The sequence below is a fragment of the Myxine glutinosa genome, chromosome 2 (genome assembly GCF_964187855.1).
Source record: "Myxine glutinosa chromosome 2, kmMyxGlut1.1, whole genome shotgun sequence".
In the NCBI taxonomy this organism is placed as follows: domain Eukaryota; kingdom Metazoa; phylum Chordata; class Myxini; order Myxiniformes; family Myxinidae; genus Myxine; species Myxine glutinosa.
In genome coordinates, this window is record NC_136262.1 from 86,350,908 (window position 1) to 86,375,047 (window position 24,140).

A 24,140-nucleotide genomic window follows, 5' to 3' on the forward strand; every position below is an offset into this window, starting at 1 on the left:
TCTTTAAAACAGCTGTTCACCACCATCTCTTATCTTCCCCCATCCAAAACCTTGATCTTTTCTACTCCCGCTAATTTCACCCCAAATCCACTTTTTTGAAATACCAACTTCTTTCCTGGAAGTCCTTGCTGTTCTTGCGTTTTATACCTATCCTGCCTCCCCCCAAGCCCTCTCCCTCCCACACATCTCCCGATGTCCCTGCTCTCAAATGTTGTGTTTGTGTGCTTCCCCTTCTCTTCCCATCTTGTCTACCGCTCCCCTTTTTATACACTTTGTTTGCTTGTTTGTTTGATAAATGTTAACTCTTTCACGAGCCTCGATTCTGTATCCAAAAAAAGAAGAAGCTGTGTTACACAGGTTGGGAGGGTTAGGATAGCTGTGTTACACCGGTTGGGAGTGTTAGGATAGCTGTGTTACACAGGTTGGGAGTGTTAGGATAGCTGTGTTACACAGGTTGGGAGTGTTAGGATAGCTGTGTTACACAGGTTGGGAGTGTTAGGATAGCTGTGTTACACAGGTTGGGAATGTTAGGATAGCTGTGTTACGCAGGTTGGGAGTGTTAGGATAGCTGTGTTACACAGGTTGGGAGTGTTAGGATAGCTGTGTGAGGATAACTCTTACACAGACGTGAGTGCTGAAGAGGCTTTTTCCACTTATTTCCCTTTTCTTTTATAACGCTGTAAAAATCGCAGATATTATTGTATGGTGTGTTTCATAACAATAAAAGTAATAATCCTGCGAAGGTTAAACAAACAATGCTATTTATCAGAGGATCCAAATTTTAATCTTATGTGCTCCTTTATAAAAGTGGAGTCAGCCACAAAACTGGTTGTTATATATATATAACTGCAGGCTTCAATTGTGAGGCCCAAATGAAAAGGCAAAATATCAGAAATTGAAGGCTTTTTATTTTAAACGATTTATATAAACATCCGTTAAATCATATCACATGCAAATCATCAAAATCTAAACAGTATTTGTAGAATTTCAATAAAAGCCACATCACTGTTCATATCGGTAAATATTATTGCATCGTGTTTCAAATTTGGGCAATGGGCTCTCCAATATTCGATGTGTTCACGGTTTGAATTACGAAACGGAACTGTTGTGACAATGTTTTCATTGTGACGATGTTGTGACGATGTTTGTGTTCACGGTAGTGTTTGATGTGACGGTGTGAACGTAATTTCGCAATGTTTTTCGTTTTTATTTTCGTAATCGTTAAATAAACGTTTAATGTTTAATGAACGTTTAATGAGCGTAAGAATGAGCGTAATGGTCATTAAATAAATGAATTAATGTAATTAATAATTTGATGTGAAGCGAAAGACGCCTCAGAGCTGTCACATTCACAATCGTGATCTCATATGTACTCCCCATACGTGTTTCCTTCATTGTAAAAACTACCAAGTCAACAGTTAAAAGGATTTTGAGCCGATAGGTGTTACGGCCTTGGCAAGATCGATGAAGACAGCGATCTGTTAGCTTATACACCGCCCAAATAGCTATGTGGAATTCTCTCATGGAGAGATTAAACTCACCTCGTTTGAACTTTGGCCGAGGTCATTATTTACTTTTAATGATGTTTGTATATGAATCAAAAAGAAGATAATTGGTTTTGGGTCGTCCTTTCCGCATATCTCGTGGGATTGTGAGTTGGAGAGACGACCGTGATGGCGGGGAGGGGGTTGGCATTCTCTCAAGCAGGGATTCAACCCATGTCCTTATAAAAGGTCTTTATCCGAGGTCACCGAGTCCGATCAGTGCAGCCGATCGGTGCAGCTGTGCATGGATCGGTGCAGCCGTTTGTGCGGCACCCGGGAAAATAACGTTATGTGGGAGTCCAAACCTGAAAATGCTGCAGACCAAAGCTGAAATTAAAAACAATATTGCCTATTTTACTCCAGGAGATCCCAGGATTACCCACCCAAAATATCGTTGTGATCGGTTCAGCTGTTTTTGCGGTACCTTCGAACGGATGGACAGACATTTGGTGAATTATAGTAATATATATATATATATATATATATATATATATATATATATATATATATATATATATATATATATATAACTGTGAGAAATAGTAGAAACTCCACAGTACGAGCAGGGCGTCTCATTTGCATTGAATAAATAATCGGGACATTGAATAAGACGCGGACGTAGCTTCAGGGCTTCGATCTTTAATTCGACAAGCTTTCGACCAACAAAGGTCTTCTTCTGAGTCGGCCCCAAGTTCAACGGAAGTGTATATATATATATATATATATATATATATATATATATATATATATATATATATATATATATATATATATATATATATATATATATATATATCCCAGTTATTATGCGATTTCATACCATCAGCGGTGAACCGCCATTAAGGTATCCCATCCAGCTTTCGCTGTACCTTAATGGGAGCGATAAGCATCGTCTGCCACACGGCACATTATCTCTGGTATCCACTCATTATATGGAATCGCCTGGATGCAGCCGGGAGTATTTATCACTGATGGTATGAAATCGCATAATAACTGGTATATAACCGAAAGGTTTTCAGAGTCATAAGTGTCTGCAGGACTCACTGAGTTTCCGTGATGAAGCCCCAACATGGCGAAACCAGGTCGGTAACTGTGAGTTTTTCATACACTTATGACTGTGTCTGAACTAAGATCAAAATTATGCTCTGTCGGATGGTTCTTCCGAGAGCTTGACTTGCAGAGCATACGTACATGATGGTATGACGTCATTAGTTGCGCTCATTAAGCTCGAGTGGAGAACTGAAATTATATATATGTGTGGAATAGATTTATCTTGAGTACAGACTATACCTGGCATGTATGTCGTGGCAGGCACCAGGCTTTGGCTTCGGCATCGCGATCTCAGGAGGCAGAGACAACCCACACTTCCAGAGTGGTGAGACGTCTATTGTCATCTCGGACGTGCTGAAAGGTGGCCCTGCTGAGGATTTGCTCCAGTAAGTGGGTTGACGTGAACTGTCAATTAAATGCACTTTGGTATATCCAAGGACCATCACTGTGTGTGCAATGCCAAGGGCCAAGGGCGTAAGTTATTTATTTAATCCCAGAAACCCTTGCCATGTTTGTTTCTCGTGGAAGTGTGTGCCTCTTATGATTTACCAAGATGTGCGATGTGGAGTCATGTTTCGTTTACCTTGTTGCCTATTTTCATGCCACCATCCCTATGATCTTTGGATATTTTTTTGGCATTATCATTCTTACATCCTTGTGCAATTTTTGATGTGCTTTTTGTAACCCCCCAAAATAGGTATTTGCTATTTTCTTAGAAACTACACACACACTTTCAATGAAACTTAACCACAACATTCCGTTCATCGCCCATGATGTACCAACGTTTGTTGCATTTAGAAAATCGGGGTCTAGGGCGGTCTAAGGCGGGGGATGGACATTTGTGTTACACAGATGGAGGATAGCTGGCTATTACACCTGGGAAGGATGGAGGGGGGTTGTGCCCCCCACCCCCCCCCCCCCCCCAAAAAAAAAGATTTGCTTTTTTCTCAGAAACTGCACACACAATTTTGATGAAACTTGACCACAACCTTAATGGCTCGTGTTGTACCAAAGTTTGTTTATAGCATCAGAAAAATTGGGGTCTGAGCAGGTAATTGGGGTCTGTCCCTCATGGGTGAGGGACAGAGGGGAGGGGGTGGTGGGGAGGATGTTTATGATTACAAGTCTTATGATTGTGTTTGTATGATTTTGCATGCTACCCTGTCTTGCAGCATCCATTGAAATTGGTTTAAAATACCGTGATACTGTTTCGAATAACTTTAGTCAGTGTAGTACCATGCTTTCTTCTAACAGGTGAGCACCCAGGGATATTAGCCCTATTTTTAAAAATTGTTTTGTAAAATTTTCTCCAAAAAAATCCACTTTTACATTATGGGGTTTTATCTGTAGATCAGTGACCAAAAAAAATCTCATTTTAATCCATTTGAAATTCAGTCTGTAACACAACAAAATATGAAAAAGTCAAAGGGTGTGAATACTTTCTCTGTGCACTGGACATAATAGATTTATCAGTTTGAGTTTTGTTTCACTGGAAGGTGAATAGGTAAAGATGATAGAGTATCGAATTGGCTCTCAAAATCCCTCAAATATAATACTCTGCAATACTAACAGGGATTGAGATGAACAGAAATCAAACATAAAACTTGACTGAACTATTGTGATTATGAAGAGCCTCGAGACTTATTTTTTGTCACCAAATAAATTAAATGATTAAATTGCAATTAAATAATTGAATGAATATCTCTCGCATGTTGCCTTTTATGACAACACCGAATCAAAACGTAATGTGACACATCATTGAAAATGGCAGAAAAATGAACTTCTTGATATTTTATAGCATACTTTGAAATATCAATTTCCCGGTTGAATTGTTTGGGTTGGTATGATGTCCTAGAGGTACGGTACATTCAGAAAGTATTCAGACCCCTTCACTTTTTTCACATTTTGTTATGTTGCACCCTTATGCTGAAATCGTTTAAATTCATTTTTTTCCCTCATCAATCTGCACTCAATACCCCATAATGACAAAGAGAAAACAGGATTTTAGAAAGTTTTGCAAATTTATTAAAAACAAAAAACTGAAATATCACATTGACATAAGTATTCAGACCCTTAACTCAGTACTCAGTTGAAGCGCCTTTGGCAGCGATTACAGCCTCGAGTCTTCTTGGGTATGACGCGACAAGCTTTGCACACCTGAATTTCGGGATTTTCTGCCTTTCCTCTCTGCAGAACCTCTCAAGCTCTGTCAGGTTGGATGGGGACCATTGGTGGACAGCCATTTTCAGGTCTCTCCAGAAATGTTCGATTGGGTTCAAGTCAGGGCTCTGGCTGGGCCACTCAAGGACCTTCACAGAGTTGTCCCGAAGCCACTCCTGCGTTGTCTTGGCTGTGTGTTTAGGGTCATTGTCCTGTTGGAAGGTGAACCTTCGGCCTAGTCTGAGGTCCTGAGCGCTCTGTTTCAGGTTTTCATTAAGGATATCTCTGTACTTTGCTCCGTTCATTGTTCCCTCAACCCTGACCAGTCCCCCAGTCCCTGCTGCTGAAAAACACCCCCACAGCATGATGCTGCCACCACCATGCTTTACCATTGGGATTGTATTGGGCAGGTGATGAGCGGTGCCTGGTTTCCTCCAGACATGATGCTTAGAATTGAGGCCAAACAGTTCAATCTTGGTTTCATCAGACCACAGAATCTTGTTTCTGACAGTCTGAGAGTCCTTTAGGTGCTTTTTTGCAAACTCAAAGCAGGCTTTCATGTGTCTTTCACTGAGGAGAGGCTTCCGTCTGGCCACTCTGCCATAAAGCCCAGATCGGTGGAGTGTTGCAGTGATGGTTATCCTTCTGGAAGTTTCTCCCATCTCTACACAGGATCTCTGGAGCTCATGTTGATGCTCATGCTCATGCTCATGGCTGATGAAGAACAGCGAACTGCCATGCGGCCACGACACTGGTCGCAAGAGCGGACAAAGTACAACATAAAATGCTGTTTTGTTTTGATCTTCCTCTGCTCTTTACGGGAGATAGCACAGGATTATTCAATTTGTGGCTAATGTGGTTTAAGGTCACGCTGAATGTTTCTTCATTTCATCTTGACAAGGAAAAGCTGTTACTGGCAAGACTGTCTGGTGCAGCATTTTCTTATTGGCAGAGCCTCTCCACTGCAATTAAGAATGACTGCGAACAAGCGAGGAATAGTCTGGGTGCTGTTTTTTCATGCGCGCACACACACTACTTGGCAACATTACAAATGTATCTGAATGCTCGTCCTCACAAACCAAACAAATGACGAGTGACGAGAGGTTTATGCTGCAGAGGTTGGAAACCTTGTGGATGAGGCTTTTCCAACATATGGCCCGAAAGCCAACCAATGCGAAGTTTTTTGGAGGTTTGTGTCTGGTTTGGATTCTGCACTTCACCTTAAAGTGTATGAGCATGGAGCAACAACAATATGAGCTGCTTTGAAGATTGCTGCCCAATGTGAGCGTGCATAACCTGCTCTGAATATCACAACTCCTAACTCACTAATGTCATTGACTGCTGCAGCCCCTCAGTGGCAACATCCTTCTGCACCCCCAGCACACATTGCTCAATTGTCTGCTGCCATTTCAGACCTTGCCCAGATGCCCAGATCGGTGGAGTGTTGCAGTGATGGTTGTCCTTCTGGAAGTTTCTCCCATCTCCACACAGGATCTCTAGAGCTCAGTCAGAGTGACCATCGGGTTCTTGGTCACCTCTCTTACCAAGGCCTTCTCCCCCGACTGCTCAATTTGGCCGGACGGCCAGCTCTAGGAGGAGTCCTGGTTGTTCCAAACTTCTTCCATTTAAGAATTATGGAGGCCACTGTGCTCTTGGGAACCTTCAATGCAGCAGAAATTTTTTCTCGGCTTCGTCAGATCTGTGCCTCGACACAATCCTGTCTCTGAGCTCTGCAGGCAGTTCCTTCGACCTCGTGGCTTGGTTTTTGCTCTGATATGCATTGTCAACTGTGAGACCTTATATAGACAGGTGTGTGCCTTTCCAAATCATGTCCAATCAATTGAATTTATCACAGGTGGACTCCAATCAAGGTGTAGAAACATCTCAAAGATGATCAAGAGAAATGGGAGGCACCTGAGCTAAATTCCAAGTGTCATATCAAAGGGTATGAATACTTATGTCAATGTGATATTTCAGTTTTTTATTTTTAATAAATTTGCAAAACTTTCTAAAATCCTGTTTTCTCTTTGTCATTATGGGGTATTGAGTGTGGATTGATGAGGGAAAAAATGAATGTAAACGATTTCAGCATAAGGCTGCAACATAACAAAATGTGAAAAAAGTGAAGGGGTCTGAATACTTTCTGAATGCACTGTATGCAATTGCACACTCACTTCAAAGCTGTCTAGACTGGGTTTGAATCTCGGGCCAGCTATAAACTCTCACCCCATGGTGTTTCACAGGCAAAGTGATTCATCAATGTGTGTGCCGTCCCTCAGATGGACAGTAAACGGGCGTCCCGTCTGCTGGAATTAGTTGGTGGAGGTTAAAGATCCCACGGTGTCCTTCGCAAAGAGTAGCCGAGCTATCGCCAGCACCCTGAACAAATCACAAATTTCTGCCTTGACTTCCTGTTTCAGAGTGGCGACTGGAACAGGATTGCAATCCTGCCCACATAAACGTATTCGGCAGCACCGACGTTCAGTATAGAGCATTGTTCATGATGTGATCTTGAACTGTTTGTTTAGGCTTTGCAGAAGCAGCTTATTATTGATCAATACTTAGTCATTGCTTCCAGTTCGTTAAGAAATCATTTCTGTTGTGCACATTTGCACAGGTTTGATTACCCACAATAAGATGTTGTTGAGAGCTCGAGCAAAGGCCAAGCAAGCATTCTGAAAGAAGGGAATTGGAAGGCGCAAGGTTTAGGGTCTTTGCCAACTGGTTTTATAACTCTGCAGATTATAAGCAAGGGCCTAATGATGCATTGGGGAGTTTATAATAGCATTGGGAAGGGACTAATGTTCCGTGTCAGGAAGGTGTAGTACAGAGTTGATGCTTGCACACACAGCACTGTTCGAGTTGTTCTTACTATATATCTCATAACAACCTCTGTGGGAAGTGCTGGGAGAATTTCCAGCTCCTCCATGCCTGATGGCTTTGAAGCTTCGTTCAATGCAGTGGTACTTTATGGCAAATCTTCACATTATAACTGGATGTAGCAGAGACAACTACCCTCAAAAAGCAGCAATGTATCTTCTATTGAAAGTGGAAAATAGTTGTCCATTGGACTTTAGCATTGTCCATTGGAATCTTGCTCTTCTCCTTCTCTTCCCTTTATAAGGGGTGAGGTCCTTCTGCCCTGCCTTGGACGTGATACATGTTTACTTTTTCCTGTCCTTAGACAATGTCCTCCACTCTTCAATCACCCCCACCTTATTGATATCACTCCATTTTTTTATTGTAATTTGAGGAATGTGGATATTACTACCTCTACATAGTGCCTATCACAATGTAATTTTGGTGCCTATCCCAAATTGCCCTGAGAGCAGTAATAATCAACCACAATGTGTGGACTAACATTACATATAGACCAGACCAGGCAAGGCAACTTTTATTACCTCCTTTCTGATCAGTAAGGAATGAAGTGGATTTTTATTCTACAATCTAATAGTAACATGGTAATAACCATGCGATTAGCAAGGGCTACAGGAGCGTAATAGCCAAGTCTACGTTGGAATTGAGTCCAGTCTCTGGAATATCAGATTATTGCCCACATTGCATATTCCCACGACCACATCCAGCAGTAATCGTTACCCCGTGCACATGAAGCGAAAAGCAGGGTTAAGCATTTGGATCACGTCTGTCTATCTCTCCGTCCATCTACAAGTGTCAGTTTATGATCGAGGAACAACTTTATTTAAATTGGATGTTATATTTTGAGCACAAATCGGAACCACCTTTGGAGGCCATTTTTCCCCGCAGAGCAGGGGTTGGCGTTTTTTGGGCACCGTGGTCCCCTTTTTGAAGCAATGTTTTCCAGCCTGATGCCCTAGCTGCCGCCAACCCTGTTAATCACCTCTTGCGACACACAGGGAATTACCAGTGAACTGGTCCTCAATTTGCCGACCTTGGAAGGATGACAGGCTGAGTCATTGTTTTAAATAAGGTGGTGTAATAGCCACTGTGTCAACGGCGGTAAACCTCCGGAATTAATTTTTTATACGACCTTGACAATCTTTATTACCTCCACCACGTGGATAGAGGTTATGTTTTCGACCCTGTCTGTCTGTTTGTCTGTCTGTGAACAAGATATCTCAAAAAGTTTTAGACGGATTCGGCCCAAACTTGGTGGACAGGTTGGGTGTGTTCCAAGGAAGACTTGATTTAATTCTGGTGAAGATTAAAATCCGGATCAGATAATTTTTTTAAGTGATTCTTCAACATTGAGTTATCGGGCTAAAACTGATATAAAGCGCAATATCTAAAAACGTAATGGACGGATTCGAAAGAACTTGGTGGGCAGGTTGGGTGTGTGCCAAGGAAGACTTGATTTAATTTTGGTGAAGTTTCAAAGATCCGGATCAGATAAATTTTTAAGTGATTCTTCACCATTGAGTTATCGGGCTAAAACTGATATAAAGCGCAATATCTAAAAACGTAATGGACGGATTCGAAAGAACTTGGTGGGCAGGTTGGGTGTGTGCCAAGGAAGACTTGATTTAATTCTGGTGAAGATTAAAATCCGGATCAGATAATTTTTTTAAGTGATTCTTCAACATTGAGTTATCGGGCTAAAACTGATATAAAGCGCAATATCTAAAAACGTAATGGACGGATTCGAAAGAACTTGGTGGGCAGGTTGGGTGTGAGACAAGGAAGACTTGATTCAATTTTGGTGAAGTTTCAAAGATCCGGATCAGATAAATTTTTAAGTGATTCTTCACCATTGGTTTATAGGGCTAAAACTGATATATAGCATCATATCTCAAAAGGTTGTTGACGGATTTGGACGAAACTTGGTGGACAGGTTGGGTGTGTGACAAGGACGAACTGATTCAATGTGGGTGAATATCCGGATCTAGATACAAGATTTTTAGAATTCAAAAGTGATTCTTCACCATTGAGTGATAGGATCAAAAACGATAAATAACATGATATTTCAAAAAGTTGTGGAGGACTCAGGACAAAATTGGGTGGACGAGTTGGGTAGGTGACCAGAACAAGCCGATTCGATTTTGGTTCGGGTCTGAATCCAGATCTGGCTGATTAGTGGGATACAAAACGTAAAGTGTTCAGCTTGGCGGAGGTATGCTCTCTACCGAGTGCCGGTCTAGTTTTCCCTGCAGTGCAGAGCTAGTACACATTTCACATGTGGGTTATGGACAGCCTGCTGTACTTTTACATTAATTACAAGAACATTAGTCTCCAATAGATGAATCAGCATCGTGGATGGATTCTCATTCTGTCATCCCTTGATCTTCAGCTCTGAGGGGCATTCAAAAAGAAATTGCACAAGTAAGGAATTCACAATTCTCCAATAACTGAGTGTGCTATAATCACCTGAGAATATCCCAGATCGTAGAGCATGTTTTACTCAATGCCAATCATTGTGTGGTGTTCAGATGAAAGAAAGTATTCTTGGGCAAGTTCCAATAAGGTATTTTTGCACGAGTCCCACATTATGTACACTCAATTGTGAGGTAAATATGAGGCAACTCCTGATACAAGTCTCACAAGCAACATCGATGCAAGTCATCGAGTGACGAACCACCCAATTCAGTGACTGATTTGATCTTAACACCACTCCTGCAGGGCGCTGCTGATTCTGCCTTTACAGTTTCATCAACAGGACAATATTGGTTGATATATGATGAAACTCGTGGAAACAGGCCTGAAATACAGGACAAAGTGATTGTCGTTTTCACTCACGTCGGTGGTTGATTGAATGCTTTTTTGTGTATGGAAAATCGATTCTCGGGGAAGGGAGAGGTGAGCGAAGCTAAAAAAGCAACATACCTACAGTCGGGGTAGTGGGGCCACAGTTGGACACAACGAGCAAGAGAATGAATGAACAGAAAAACATGAGAAAGGAAAGGATGGGAAGAGCGCATTGCTCTGTAAAAAAGCAGCTTGCTTTTTGTAGGGTTAATGGAGGTAGAAAAGATCACCTGGAGAGGTGACAGGACATATTGGCCGGCGTTGTACCGCTTTCTTGAATACCTGGAGGGAAGAGTACATGTGAACCATTTCCAAATAGGAAGTACCACAAATGGGAGAAAAGAGAAACAAATGAGTGAAGGTGAAAGCATTGGAGGAGATGGGAAAGGTTGTATGGCTGAGAGAGCAGAGAGAGCTCGAACATTGTGGGGAGGCAGTAAAATCACAGAGGCTACCGACCTGTCTGTGATGTGAGACCAACAGGCCTTGTGCTTCGGCCTTAAACAATCACGGATAATTAATCAATGATCAGCACGTGTATAACATTGGTTTCACCCTTTAAATGGAAAAATATGGAAAACAGTTTCGTTTTGTCGTTATAATTGCACATGGTGTTATAAAATACACTTTGTATCAATATTTGATGTTAATTAGAACTTGATGCTTAAAAATAAATTTGTCACACAACAGCAACAACAACAACAACAACAACAACAGGCATTTTAAGGCCATTTTCCCTGCAAGAGCGGGGGGTAGCCTTAAAAATAAATTTGTCACGATGATCTGTAATGGCAAAACATTAAGCCAAGTCCTTTATGATATCATGGAAGTGTTCCCTCCTCTAGCCAAAATGAGATGTTTTGAGACCCGTCACGCAATTATCCGAGAGTATCTAATAAGCGACGCCTGCTCTAGCCACACAAAATAGACCAATCCATATTTCTAAGGCAGGGAGGGCCTTCACAAGTCATGCCTTTTGGCCAAACATTAAGCTCACACACACTGTTAATTCACAGGACTTAGTTTATCATTATTCATCATATTGTGCGCACAGCAAGCTATGACTTGGATTTGGAATTTGGGTTATTTTTCAAACCAAAGCTGTTCATGATGCTTGGTTTTGTAAATCCATGTGACTTTGTTTATCTAATCTGTATTTACTTGTGATGTGACGTTCAAGCTGACTTGTTACAAATCTATCCAAAGTTGTATACTATCCTCGGAACCTCGCCTGCATGAGAAATCCTACCTCATTATATTACCTTACCCAGGCAATAATTATTTCCAGCTAATTGCACCAAGCCAGAGACCAGCTCAGACTAGGCGCTCAGCACTGGTTCCCACACACAATTCTCTCCTAGACAACCTTGTGGCCTTCTCCAACCAGATTTCCTTAAATTACGAAGTTGAACATAACTCACGAGGCTAAAATCGATCACATCGTTTTTTACCAACGCAAACTTTTGATGACTGAGAATACGGCTGAAATTGTGTTGCTTTGGCATGTGATTTTACAAAACTCCATTTTTGGCTCAGTCCATTTTGCATTAAGTACGGATATCAGCAGCAATCGCCAGGGCACAAAAACTTTCACACTGACTTCCTGTGATGTATGAATCAGGATGCAAATAGAATGATTCAACTATGTGGCTGCTGACTAGCGATTCCATTGCCGTCAGATTGACTACAATAGTCACGGAGAATGATAAGCAAGAAATTACAGAGATAATTTGCTTGACGAATCGGAAAAATGGGAAAACGACAATAACAAATGTTTGTGGCATCTTTTTGTGCAAGTATTGAGGCTCATGGAGGAGTGGAACTTTAGGGGGGTATAGGGTCAGCAGGCAGAAAGTTGGGTGAAGGCGAAACTAGATAATAACATATGGATACATCACAACAATAGGAGAAGTTTCTGGTGAAAGTAGAACAGGATCTCAGCAGGTATACTTAAACTTAGAGGTATATATAAGAGAGACCATGAGGTGGCATTCAGCAGCAGACCTCAAGCACTGGAGAGAAGAGCAACAGACAGCAAACTCACAAAGTAATTTCCTTGGGCAAGAGAAGAGGGAAATGAGTGAATGGAGAGCTTTAATAAATTTGGACCTGTGGAGGTAACTCAATGAAAGATTTCTGGGAAAATATGTATGACCTGGGGGGGTTGTGGTGGGGAGGGAGGTCAATTAGAAATACTAGAATAGAGCTGGTAAAATACGGTAAAGCTACCAACCTGCTTGCAGTGAATAAGAAGCAAACCATAAGACTCAACCTCCCACCACACGCTGCTATTGACACAAACCACCTTTTATGTCAGCATCAATTGACACAAGATGGGAAGCAGGAAGTCATTTTTGGGTGAAGGCCCTGTACACCATTTTATGCTTATGACGGCTGATAAATGACCTGCACTTGCAGAGAAGTCTGATGTGACAGCTAGCTTTGGAGGTCAACTGGTAGATATGGCCTGCCCAACACAGGGATTGGCTAACTAAAGGTGAGGCCTAAGCGTTCCAGATACTATACCTCTGCTTGAGATCAATTGCAGATATCAATTGAGGGATTTTTTATGGGCTGCGGAGAGGAGAAGAGACCAGCTGCTCCTTGGAATGGACAACGTGAAAATATGGGTCTTTCCAGCATGCATAATAAGAGATGTTTAGGATATATGACGCATTGATTATTTTCTGAAGGTCAGCACACAGTTATTATATGCTGCAGCCTGCTCGGCATAGATGTGAGGAACTGTCTTCAACAAAGTGGAGTCATCTATAAAGTTATAGAATGGATTTTCCAGTGATGAAGAGAGGTCATTGCTGTACATCAAGAACACAATTAGTCCCAGAACACTACCTTGAGGGACTTTGAACTTTGGTCATCCGAAGCAACTGGCTACTTATGAGCATTCAGGAAACCTGATATTCAACAAGTCAATTGCAAACTTCACACTGCCCACATGGCAGGAAGCACCATCACCAACTAAAGTGGGACCACGTCCAGGCATAAGTAGCTGACTAACAAGCTGTTTTTTTTTTACAGGAGCAAGGCGCATGTAAGAGCAAGATAAAGCTGACAGTGGGACAACCATCAATGGAATGAACGAACAGGAAAAGAGGAGAGGATGGAGGTTAGGTTTTTTTTTTTTTGTTTGGTTTTTTTGGATACTGAATCGAGCCCTTATGAAGGGTTAATGGAGGTAAAGAAGATAATGGGTTTGATTGGGAATGAGCAGACATTGTGTAATGCTTGCTTGAAGCCCTGGAGGGAGTAGGGAGATAGAGGGGCCTCTGGAAAATGGTTCCATAGACTGGAGAAGCGAGAAACAAAGGAGGTGAGGTGTGCACTTTGTTTGGCAATCTCCAGTCAGATATGTACGTTCATACATGTATGTTTATCCATTGACAGAACCACCTTTAGAGGCCATTTTTCCCCGCAGAGTGGGGTTGGCCTTTTTCGGGCACCATGGTCCCCTTTTTGAAGCAATGTTTTTATGGTCGGATGCCCTTCCTGCCACCAACCCTGTTAGTCGCCTCTTGCGACACACAGGGAATTACCAGTGAACTGGTACTCAATTTGCCGACCTCGGAAGGATGACAGGCTGAGTCAACCACCCTGGTGTTAATTCAGCGATCGACCGGGATTCAAACCCAGGATCCTGGTTCGAACCCAGGAACCCATGATCCTGGGATCCCAAGCCGGCACCCTAACCTCTAAGCCAACACCAGGCTCCAGGCTAACATGCTTATCCATTGACAGATGAACATATATGTACGTGAAATGAAGTCAAGATAATTTATTGTCCACATTATAAAAACAGACATTTTCCATCCACTGGAAATTCAATAAAATAATACATTCAATAATATTAATTGACAAATACATTAGGAACATCAAAGTATGTTATCATAAACATAAGCATAACTTATACATTACTATAACAAAGTAAGGCTAGCAGAATGGAGTTAAAGATAAGAGGATAAAATAACCAAAAATAATCAGAGAAGATAGCAAAAAGGAAGCATGTACACTATTAATAAGTCCAAAATATACTAAAACGGCACTCGTTAGAGAGCTTACCTCCGCATGGCTGAACAGGTTACGTTTTGTATCCCACTGATAGGCCGGATCTGGATTCGGACCTGAACCAAAATCTAATAAGCTTGTTCTTGTCACCTAACCAAATCATCCACCAAGTTTAGTCATAAGTCATCCATAACTTTTTTGAAATATCATGCTATATATAGTTTTTGGCCTCATCTCCCAATGGTGAAAAATCACTAAAGATTAAAATATCCTTTTATCCAGATCCAGATTCAGATCTTCAGGAGAATGTAATCAATTCTTTCTTTTCACACACCCAACATGTCCACTACGTTTTGTCCGAATCAATCCATAACTTTTCGCCATATCCTGCTTACAGACAGACAGACAGACAAACAGACAGACAGGGGTGAAAACATAACCTCCTTCGACCTTTGGTGGCACAGGTAATTATGGTGGCGGAGTGATGATTGATCATCGTGCATCATCCTCCAAACTTTCAATACAACACCTTTCTCATACAAAGTACCAATTAATGGGAGGCTATTTGAAGTACTCTCTGGACGATCTTCCTAGGTCTTTCTCGTTTCATTGCATTCTATTTTGCCAAGTTATAAAATGTGCATAATCACACAAAAAGTAATAATACATTCAATCAGAGACTGATAGAGAACGGAAATACTGTTATCAATACGAAACTCTTTCAATTTCCCCAGAAAGTATATAATTCTTGGTTTGCTTCACCTGCCAGCACGTGATAAATCCTTTCCATCTAATTTTGTCATCGGTCACTATTCCCAGATATTTATCCTCAAAAATCTGTTATTTACTATTATTTCCTTTATCCTATTGACAATAAGAACAAAATGATGCCAAACGCTGTACCAATCAACAAGCTTCAAGACTTCATTCACATATTCATGTCTCAATGAATGGAAAGCTACTGACTGCTCTATCAAGTGCATATTTCATAACTCTAGAGTTCGGACTTAAACTACCACAGTCAATCTTTTATATCACTAAAATTATTGATGGGGAAGATGTTTGGAGTGCACACATGCATTTGCCATCTTGCAAGAGGGCTTAGATTGTGCATGCGTGTTTACCCCAAATTTGCTGAACAAAATTATTTTATTGCGAAGGTTCAAGTCATATTAAGACATTGCAATTGTTACTCAAATTGATATAAAAATAGGAAATTCGGCTACTTTCAGCGAGCTGAGCAAAGAACGTGACATATGACACACATGTCATGTGGAGCAGAGAAGTCGGGACAAATATTAATCACTGACTTAAATGCTGTACAACGTATTTTTCATACATGTAAATGTCTCTATGACTTTGCTTATTTATGACAGGAACTCAACTTTCTGTCTTCTTCTTCTTCTCTGAATAGTAGAGTGCTCCTGCTCCTCGCCATTTGGTACGAGCGCCGACCTTTGACAAATATTGTGATGAAAAAAACCCGACAAAACGCATCACATTCAACCTTACATTGTGCATTCATTTAGCAAGTGTCTTTTTGGCAAGTTTCTTTTCACAAGTCGTTTGTTACGTAGTTACCTCATCTCAAAGCTGTTTCCAAAAATGATGGCTATACCATTTCAGCTGCATTGCTGCCAGTTCCCAATTCAACCAGCATTTGCCAGCACGATAAATAAGGCCCAAGGACAAACCCTACAAAGCGTTGGCCTTCACCTTGAAAAAGGTGTTTTTTCCCATGGACAACTGTACGTTGCTTCATCACGTGCAGCAGGACTTCATGGCATCAGCTACTATTGCGGTAATACGTACGATATCGCACATTTGACAAAAAATATCGTTTTCCTAGTGTCACTAAACACTGGTCTTGCAAAATACCTGGGAGTATCTAAATTCCAAATGGCGGTACGGTCTTTGTAAACAAAAGCTTATTAAAAGCACAAGCACAGCCTCCTCAACTTCCATATTACTCTGATATGCAAATTGAGATTGATCAAGAAAACTCGACTTCACGACTCAAAAATTTCAACAATATCCTTTTGAGGCACTTCATTGCATTAGGTGTCAAGGCTACTGGGCGGTAATCATTCAACTCACTGGGTTTGTTTACTTTTGGCATATTGGAATGATAATAATTGAAGATTTCCAATGTTTGTGAATGATGCCATTGTCCAAACTTGATTGATAAGTGCAGGTAAACACATGGGCAAGTTGTTGGCTACGCAGTTTCAATACCTTATTAGAAATACCATCTGTGGACTTGTTTACCTTGTTTTTTGCAAATACATTACTAAAATCTTGCACATTCGCAACAAGACTGGCACCCGCATCTCGGATCTTGTATTTTAATATTTCCACAACAGAATCGATCTCAGGTGCCAAAACATGACCATCAAATATACAATTAAAAATCATTCGGATTATCTGTTACACAATAATCTCTTTGATTTATCATTGTATCCAATCATCATCTGCCCTTTGTGTCAAGAAGCACATGAATTGTTTTCTTTAAAACTCCGTTCTCACATTTGTGTATTACCTGTTTTAGATTTTATAACTTGCCTATTAATTTATTTCTGAACAACTTTCACTTGTGGTCTGAATCCATCTGAGAACGCTTCCCTTAAAGCGACTTTGCTAAAGTAAGCCCTTCAACATCTTCAAAATCCACGGCTTACTATTCGGATATTTTTCAACAATCGGGGATAACAAGATCAACACATAACTTAATGTATCCCAGACAGCTGCACTCTGATATGTCATCATGATCGTCATGTCGAAAGTTAAACTGACTATGACACAAACAAATCATGAAACTGTTTGTTGTATACCTTTAGTTTTGCTGCATTTTACCAACTTGTGGAGACTAGCAGTGTCAGGAAAATTGAACAAAAGTTGAACAAAGTTGTAGTTAAACAAAGCTTCATTTGCCTTTCATTTTTATTTACAGTATTTTCAATATTACACAAATATATGAAATGGTAGCCTTCTTTATGCAAATTCATTGCTCATGGAGAAGCTATAACAAAGCACGGATCAGGATTTAACAGAAAAGGAAAAGTAGAAAACAAGAACTGGCACTTCACAACTGCTGGCAGACCGGTTTCCTCCGCCTTCCCACTTTCATACAACCCCGCTTTTGATACAACCCCGCTTGGATACAACCCGCTTGGATAAAACTCCACTTTCATTGGACATCCTTTGATACAACCCCGCATTGATACAACCCCACTTTGATGCAACCCCACTTTGATACAACCCCATTGATACAACCTCGCTTTGATACAACCCCGCTTTGATACAACCCCGCTTAGATACAACCCCGCTTGGATACAACCCCGCTTTGATACAACCCCGCTTGGATACAACCCCGCTTTGATACAACCCCGCTTTGATACAACCCCGCTTTGATACAACCCCGCTTGGATACAACCCCGCTTGGATACAACCCCGCTTCGATACAACCCCACTAGGATACAACTCCACTTTCATTGGACATGCTTTGATACAACCCCGCTTGGATACAACCCCACTTGGATACAACTCCACTTTAATTGGACATGCTTTCATACAACCCCGCTTTGATACAACCCCGCTTTGATACAACCCCGCTTTGATGCAACCATCCTTTGATGCAACCCCATTGATACAACCTCGCTTTGATACAACCCCGCTTTGATACAACCCCGCTTAGATACAAACCCGCTTGGATACAACCCCGCTTTGATACAACCCCGCTTGGATACAACCCCGCTTTGATACAACCCCGCTTTGATACAACCCCGCTTTGATACAACCCCGCTTTGATACAACCCCGCTTGGATACAACCCCGCTTGGATACAACCCCGCTTCGATACAACCCCACTAGGATACAACTCCACTTTCATTGGACATCCTTTGATACAACCCCGCATTGATACAACCCCACTTTGATGCAACCCCACTTTGATACAACCCCATTGATACAACCTCGCTTTGATACAACCCCGCTTTGATACAACCCCGCTTAGATACAACCCCGCTTGGATACAACCCCGCTTTGATACAACCCCGCTTGGATACAACCCCGCTTTGATACAACCCCGCTTTGATACAACCCCGCTTTGATACAACCCCGCTTGGATACAACCCCGCTTGGATACAACCCCGCTTCGATACAACCCCACTAGGATACAACTCCACTTTCATTGGACATGCTTTGATACAACCCCGCTTGGATACAACCCCACTTGGATACAACTCCACTTTAATTGGACATGCTTTCATACAACCCCGCTTTGATACAACCCCGCTTTGATACAACCCCGCTTTGATGCAACCATCCTTTGATGCAACCCCACTTTGATACAACCCCACTTTGATGCAACACAATTTGATACAACCCCACTTTGATGCAACCCCGCTTTGATACAACCCCACTTTGATGCAACCCCACTTTGATACAACCCCACTTTGATGCAATCCCACTTTGATGCAACTCCACTTTGATACAACCTCACTTTGATATTATTATTTTTCTCCATCAATTTATCCCGAGATGATGCTCAATAAATTTCATCCTGATCGGATGAAGTTTTGTACTTGTCATATTATGATGTCATAATGGAGGCACCTATTACATCATCATTAACATATTTTATTCCCCATGGATAGTTCTTTACAATGAGATATGTCTCAATATTTTCTACGCAGAGATTTTGGAGATATAGAAATGCAAAGTTTTTCGATTTTTCAAAGATGGCAGCCATACCACATGACCTGTGACATCATAATTATCCTTAAAGGATTATACATGCCCAGGCACACCTGTGGTGAAAGTTTCGTGTCAATCGGTTTAAAGACTGCAGAGAAAGTGGTTTTTAAAGAAAATAAACCTGAAAAATTGAAGAGAAAGAATCATTGTTACGGCCTGGGAAGCCCAGGTGGAGTTTCTTCTTCTTCACACAATTACAACTTCTAGCTTCTCCATATGAAATGCGATAGTGTCATATTTTCGTCAAAAATAGTCGGAATTTCACCAAATCTGGTTTGGTCGTGTCTGAATATACCCGCGCGATTGACAAATCTGAAATCAGAATTTTATTTGAGGTCCAAATGACCCCGTGAAGTCGCTCAGTGCACTGCTTGCTTGTTGTGTACAGTGTGATAATTAATTCATTCCCCAATCTCGACGACCTGAGAAATATAGTGTTGCATTTCTTCTTCTCCACACAATAACAACTTCTAGCTTCCAGACCGTACTTCCAATCATGTTGAAATTTTGCACACTCGTTCCACTTCATGACTTCTACTATATTCTAAAGTTTCACGTCAATCAATGAAACGGTTCAAGAGATATAATTTTTAAAATATTTTGGTTCAATTATTCATCACTGCCAAACCACGTGACCTATCACAAATTACAAAAGGACATTTTAGCAGACTGATATTCTGAAGACATCTGTGAAGTTTCCATTTGATATGATCAACAATGAGGGAGGAGCTAGGTTTTAAAGGTTTATGCTTAAAAACGTCATAACTCCAAAACCATGTGACTTATGACATCATGCTCGCTGACCTTTTTGTTCATCATGGGTATGCGATTCTGCCTGCAAAGTTTGGCCTCAATCTGTTCAGTCTTTTTGGAGAAAATGGGTTTTTAGTGGTTTTTCAGGCTTTTCACTTAAAACAATATGGCGACCGAACCACGTGGCCTACGACGTCATTATAATTTTATTTCTGCATCAATGTACCGAGATGATGCTCAAGAAATTTCATCCTGATCGATTAAAGTTTTTTACTTGTCGAATTATGACGTCATAACGGCGGCACCTATGACAGACAGTATGACATCATCATTCACATATGTTATTCTGCATAGAGAGTTCTTTACAATGAGACATGTCTCAATGCTTTTTGTGCAGCGTTTTTGGAGATATAGAGCTGCAAAGGTTTTCGATTTTTCCAAGATGGCGCCCATATCACGTGACATGTGACGTCATAATTACCATTAAAATATTATACAGGCTGAGTCGCTCCTATGGTGAAAATTTCCTGTCAATTGGTCCAATTATTGCAGATAAAATGATTTTTAAAGGAAATAATTCTGAAAAATGTCAGCAGTACATTGAGTCACATGGCCTGATAAGAAAAATTGTTTCCTTTCTTCTTCTTTCGACAATAACGACTTCTAGCTTCGAGACCGTACAACCAATCATGTTGAAATTTAAACACGTATTCCGCTTGATGTGAGCTACATTGCATTAAAATTTCAAGTCGATCAATGCAGCGGTTCAAGAGATAGAAGCTTTTTATGATTTTCTTTCAATTATTTATTGCGGCCAAACCATGTGACTTATCGAAACTTCTCGAGTAACGTTTTAACTTCTCCCCTTGGGGAACATTTGTGTAAAGTTTCCACTCAATATCTTCTCAAATTATGGAGGAGATAGCATTTTAAGTTTATGCTTGAAAACATAATAACTCTGAAACCATGTGACACTTGACGTCATGATCGCTGAACTTTTTGTTTGTCATCATTATGCGATTGTGCATGCAAAGTTTGGGCTCGATCTGTTCAGCCGTTGCGGAGAAAAAGGGGTTTTCATGTTTTTCACGAAAAACAATATGGTAGCCGAACCATTTTTTTTATCTAAGGTTATGTAAAAAAAAATCATATTCGTGGGAGCAAGGGATATATTTATCGAATTCTAACCTCAGAACGTTAGCACTTTTAATATACTAAATAAACATGTTTTTTGGGCCCATTGCAGAGTTCTTTAGAATGAGCCATGAATCAATATTTTCCATTGAGTCGTTTCAGAGATATAGAGGGGCAAAGTTGAAGGTGTTTTCCAAGATGGCGCCCATACCACGTGGCCTATGACGTCATAATTAGCAGTAAAAATATTATACGTGCCCAGCCGATCACTTGATGAAAATTTCCTGTCAATCGGACCAAAGGTTGCTGAAAACATTGATTTTTACGTTTTTGGAGGTCAAAAATAGGGTGGAAGAATAAGAAACAATAATAAACTCTAGGAAAAACAAAACGTATTCCTCTACAATTACATTATGATACAAACCCACAAACCTAATGAGGCAAGTCGGTTCCAAAGGTGTGGAAAAAGAGGAACGAATGAGTGTATGGGAGCAGTCATTCTGGATTTTGGGAGTTTCACCAGAAGGAGGTTGATGGTTGACCGCATGCACCCTGCAGATATTTTGTGGGGTGGGAGAAGTGGGGGACACAGCATGGAGAGGGCAGAGGGTGCAAGACCAGAAAGGAGGTGAAAGATGACAGAGACCACCAACCTGTCAGCGATGGGAAAGTGATAGGCCTATAGACTCAGTTTCATCATGGGATATTCCAATGATCTTGAAGGCCTTGGTTTCCAGGGCATCTATCTAAACAAGGTGTGAAGTAAGGATGCAAGCCCAGAGAGGAGAGCATTACTCCATCAAGCTGCGGATGAAGGCCTTCTAGGTGGATAAGAGTTCAATTATGCTAAGGAAGGACTTTGCACAATATAGGATGCCCAATCGGCAACTGGCTTAGGAGACCAACTTTAAGTGTGGTTTGCCTGAGAAACATCATCGATCATAGTGAAACCCAAACATTTGAGTGACTGAACTTCTTCAAATTATTGTTAAGAAATTATATTTGCCACTTGGTCCTTTCAGAGAGAGATAGGGAGTGTGAGATTTGTCAGGATTGAAAGACATATTATATTCTAGGTGTTTCACCAGCTTGTGATTCTATCAAGGTCTGAAAAAAAGGAAATGGCTTCTGCCTGCCTATTGTTTGTGTGTGTGTGAATGTATATATGTATATACATATATATATATATATATGAATGAATATCTATATATAGTGTTATGTTTGTGGAAATATCAATTATTTAGGAGTCGTGTTGTTTAGGGTGTATTGTATAGAATTGCCAGTTCAGCTGTGGATCCCCAAATAGGACCCTTTCGTATTTATTTTACTTAAAGTTTGCCCCATATGCACTCCCTTTACGTCACGTGATTTTGACTGTTGGTGGTGTTGCACAAAAACCGCTTTGGGAAGGATTTAACCCTTTTTCTTTCAAGCAAGAAAGTGCAAGAACAGGATAGAGAGGAAGAAGAAGAGAGGCTCATGATCGGGTGGTGAAAACGCGGTCCTTGCTCGTGGTGTGAACGGCTTCGGTGAGCTTGTTGGTGTGAGAGACTCGACCTCTACGAACTTTCTGAAGGATTGATTGTGCATGTAGGGGGTGGACAAAAAGGAAAAGAGCGTATTGTGTGGGAAAAGGCGCTTCTTTGGGGTGGCGGAAAAGCAATCCTTGCTCGTGGTGTGAACGGCTTCAGAGAGCTTGTTGTTGGTGTGAGAGACTCGACCTCGACGATCTTTCTGAGCTGAGAGATTTTCTGTGTTGTATGAAGGAGGTTAACGAAAGGAGTAAGGGATTGCAGAACGTTGATGAACCTTGGTTCCCGCCAAGCCCGCTCTGACGAACGTTGATGAAGCTGCTCTTCAAACAGGCCTGAACCCTATTCCATCCCCATCCTAAAATCCCATTTTATTTAAATTCCCTGTGAATATTATTTTATTACTTTGCTTCCCTGGGTTAGATGTAGTGTTGTGTGTGGATGTCGTCGGCCTTTCGTATCAGTTGTATGTGGCCTGTCCCGTGTTGATTGTTACTCCCGCTAGGGAGTAATGCATTCGATCATGTCTGTGCGCGTGCGTGTGCGTGTTAACAAGATATCTAGAAAAGTTCTGAACGGATTTGGATGAAAGTTGGTGGAATGATTGCCCTTGGGATAAGGAAGAATTGATTAGTTTTTGGTGAAGCTCAGGATATTATTCCGGATCCAGGAATTTTTTCGGGAATTTTTTTTTCTGTTTTCCTTTAAAAAACCATTTTCTCTGCAATAATTGGAGCGATTGAGAGCAAATTTTCACCATAGGAGGGACTCGGTCGACAGAATATTTTTATGGTAATTATGTTGACACAGATCACGTGGTTCGGCCGCCATATTGTTTTGAGTGAAAAACACTAAAATCCAATTTTCTCCAAAACGCCTGAACAGATCGAGGCCAAACTTTGCAGGCAGAATCGCATACCCATGACGAACAAAAAAGTAAGCGAGCATGACGTCATGCATCACATGGTTTCAGTTATGATGTTTTTAAGCACAAACATTTAAAACCTAGCTCCTCCCTCATTTGTGATCCAATCGATGGGAAACTTCACAGATCTGTTCAGCATATCAGTCTACTAAAATGTCCTTTTGGAATTTGCGATAGGTCACGTGGTTTGTCAGACATCGTTAATTAAACACAAATAATAAAAACATTTATATCTCTTGAAGCACTTCATTGATCGCCGTGAAACTTCATACTGTAGTAGAAGTCATGAAGAGTAACAAGTTTGCAAAATTTGAAGATCATTGGATGTACGGTCTGGAAGCTGGAAGTTGTTATTGCGTGAAGAAGAAGAGTCTTCGACTGTGGACAATTAATTATTTATCACGTACAGACTTGCAGGCATCGTTTGACACAATCTCCCGGGTTAATTTGAGCCTCAAATAAAATTATAATTCCAGATTTGTCAATGGCTGAGGTACATTAACAAACGATTAAAACAGATTTGGCAAAATTCCAACTTTTAAAA

At 41.0% G+C, this 24,140-nt stretch overlaps 1 protein-coding gene across 12 annotated transcripts in view; it reads left to right on the forward strand.

The window, feature by feature from the left end:
• LOC137422340 (tight junction protein ZO-1) overlaps window positions 1-24,140 on the forward strand; it is a 633,827-nt gene that overhangs the window by 207,527 nt on the left and 402,160 nt on the right. For all 12 annotated transcript variants that reach the window (XM_078771176.1, XM_078771169.1, XM_078771173.1 and 9 more), the window contains one exon: window positions 2,856-2,980. In XM_078771176.1, the coding sequence (XP_078627302.1) occupies window positions 2,856-2,980 (125 nt within the window). The remainder of the gene's footprint in view (window positions 1-2,855; window positions 2,981-24,140) is intronic.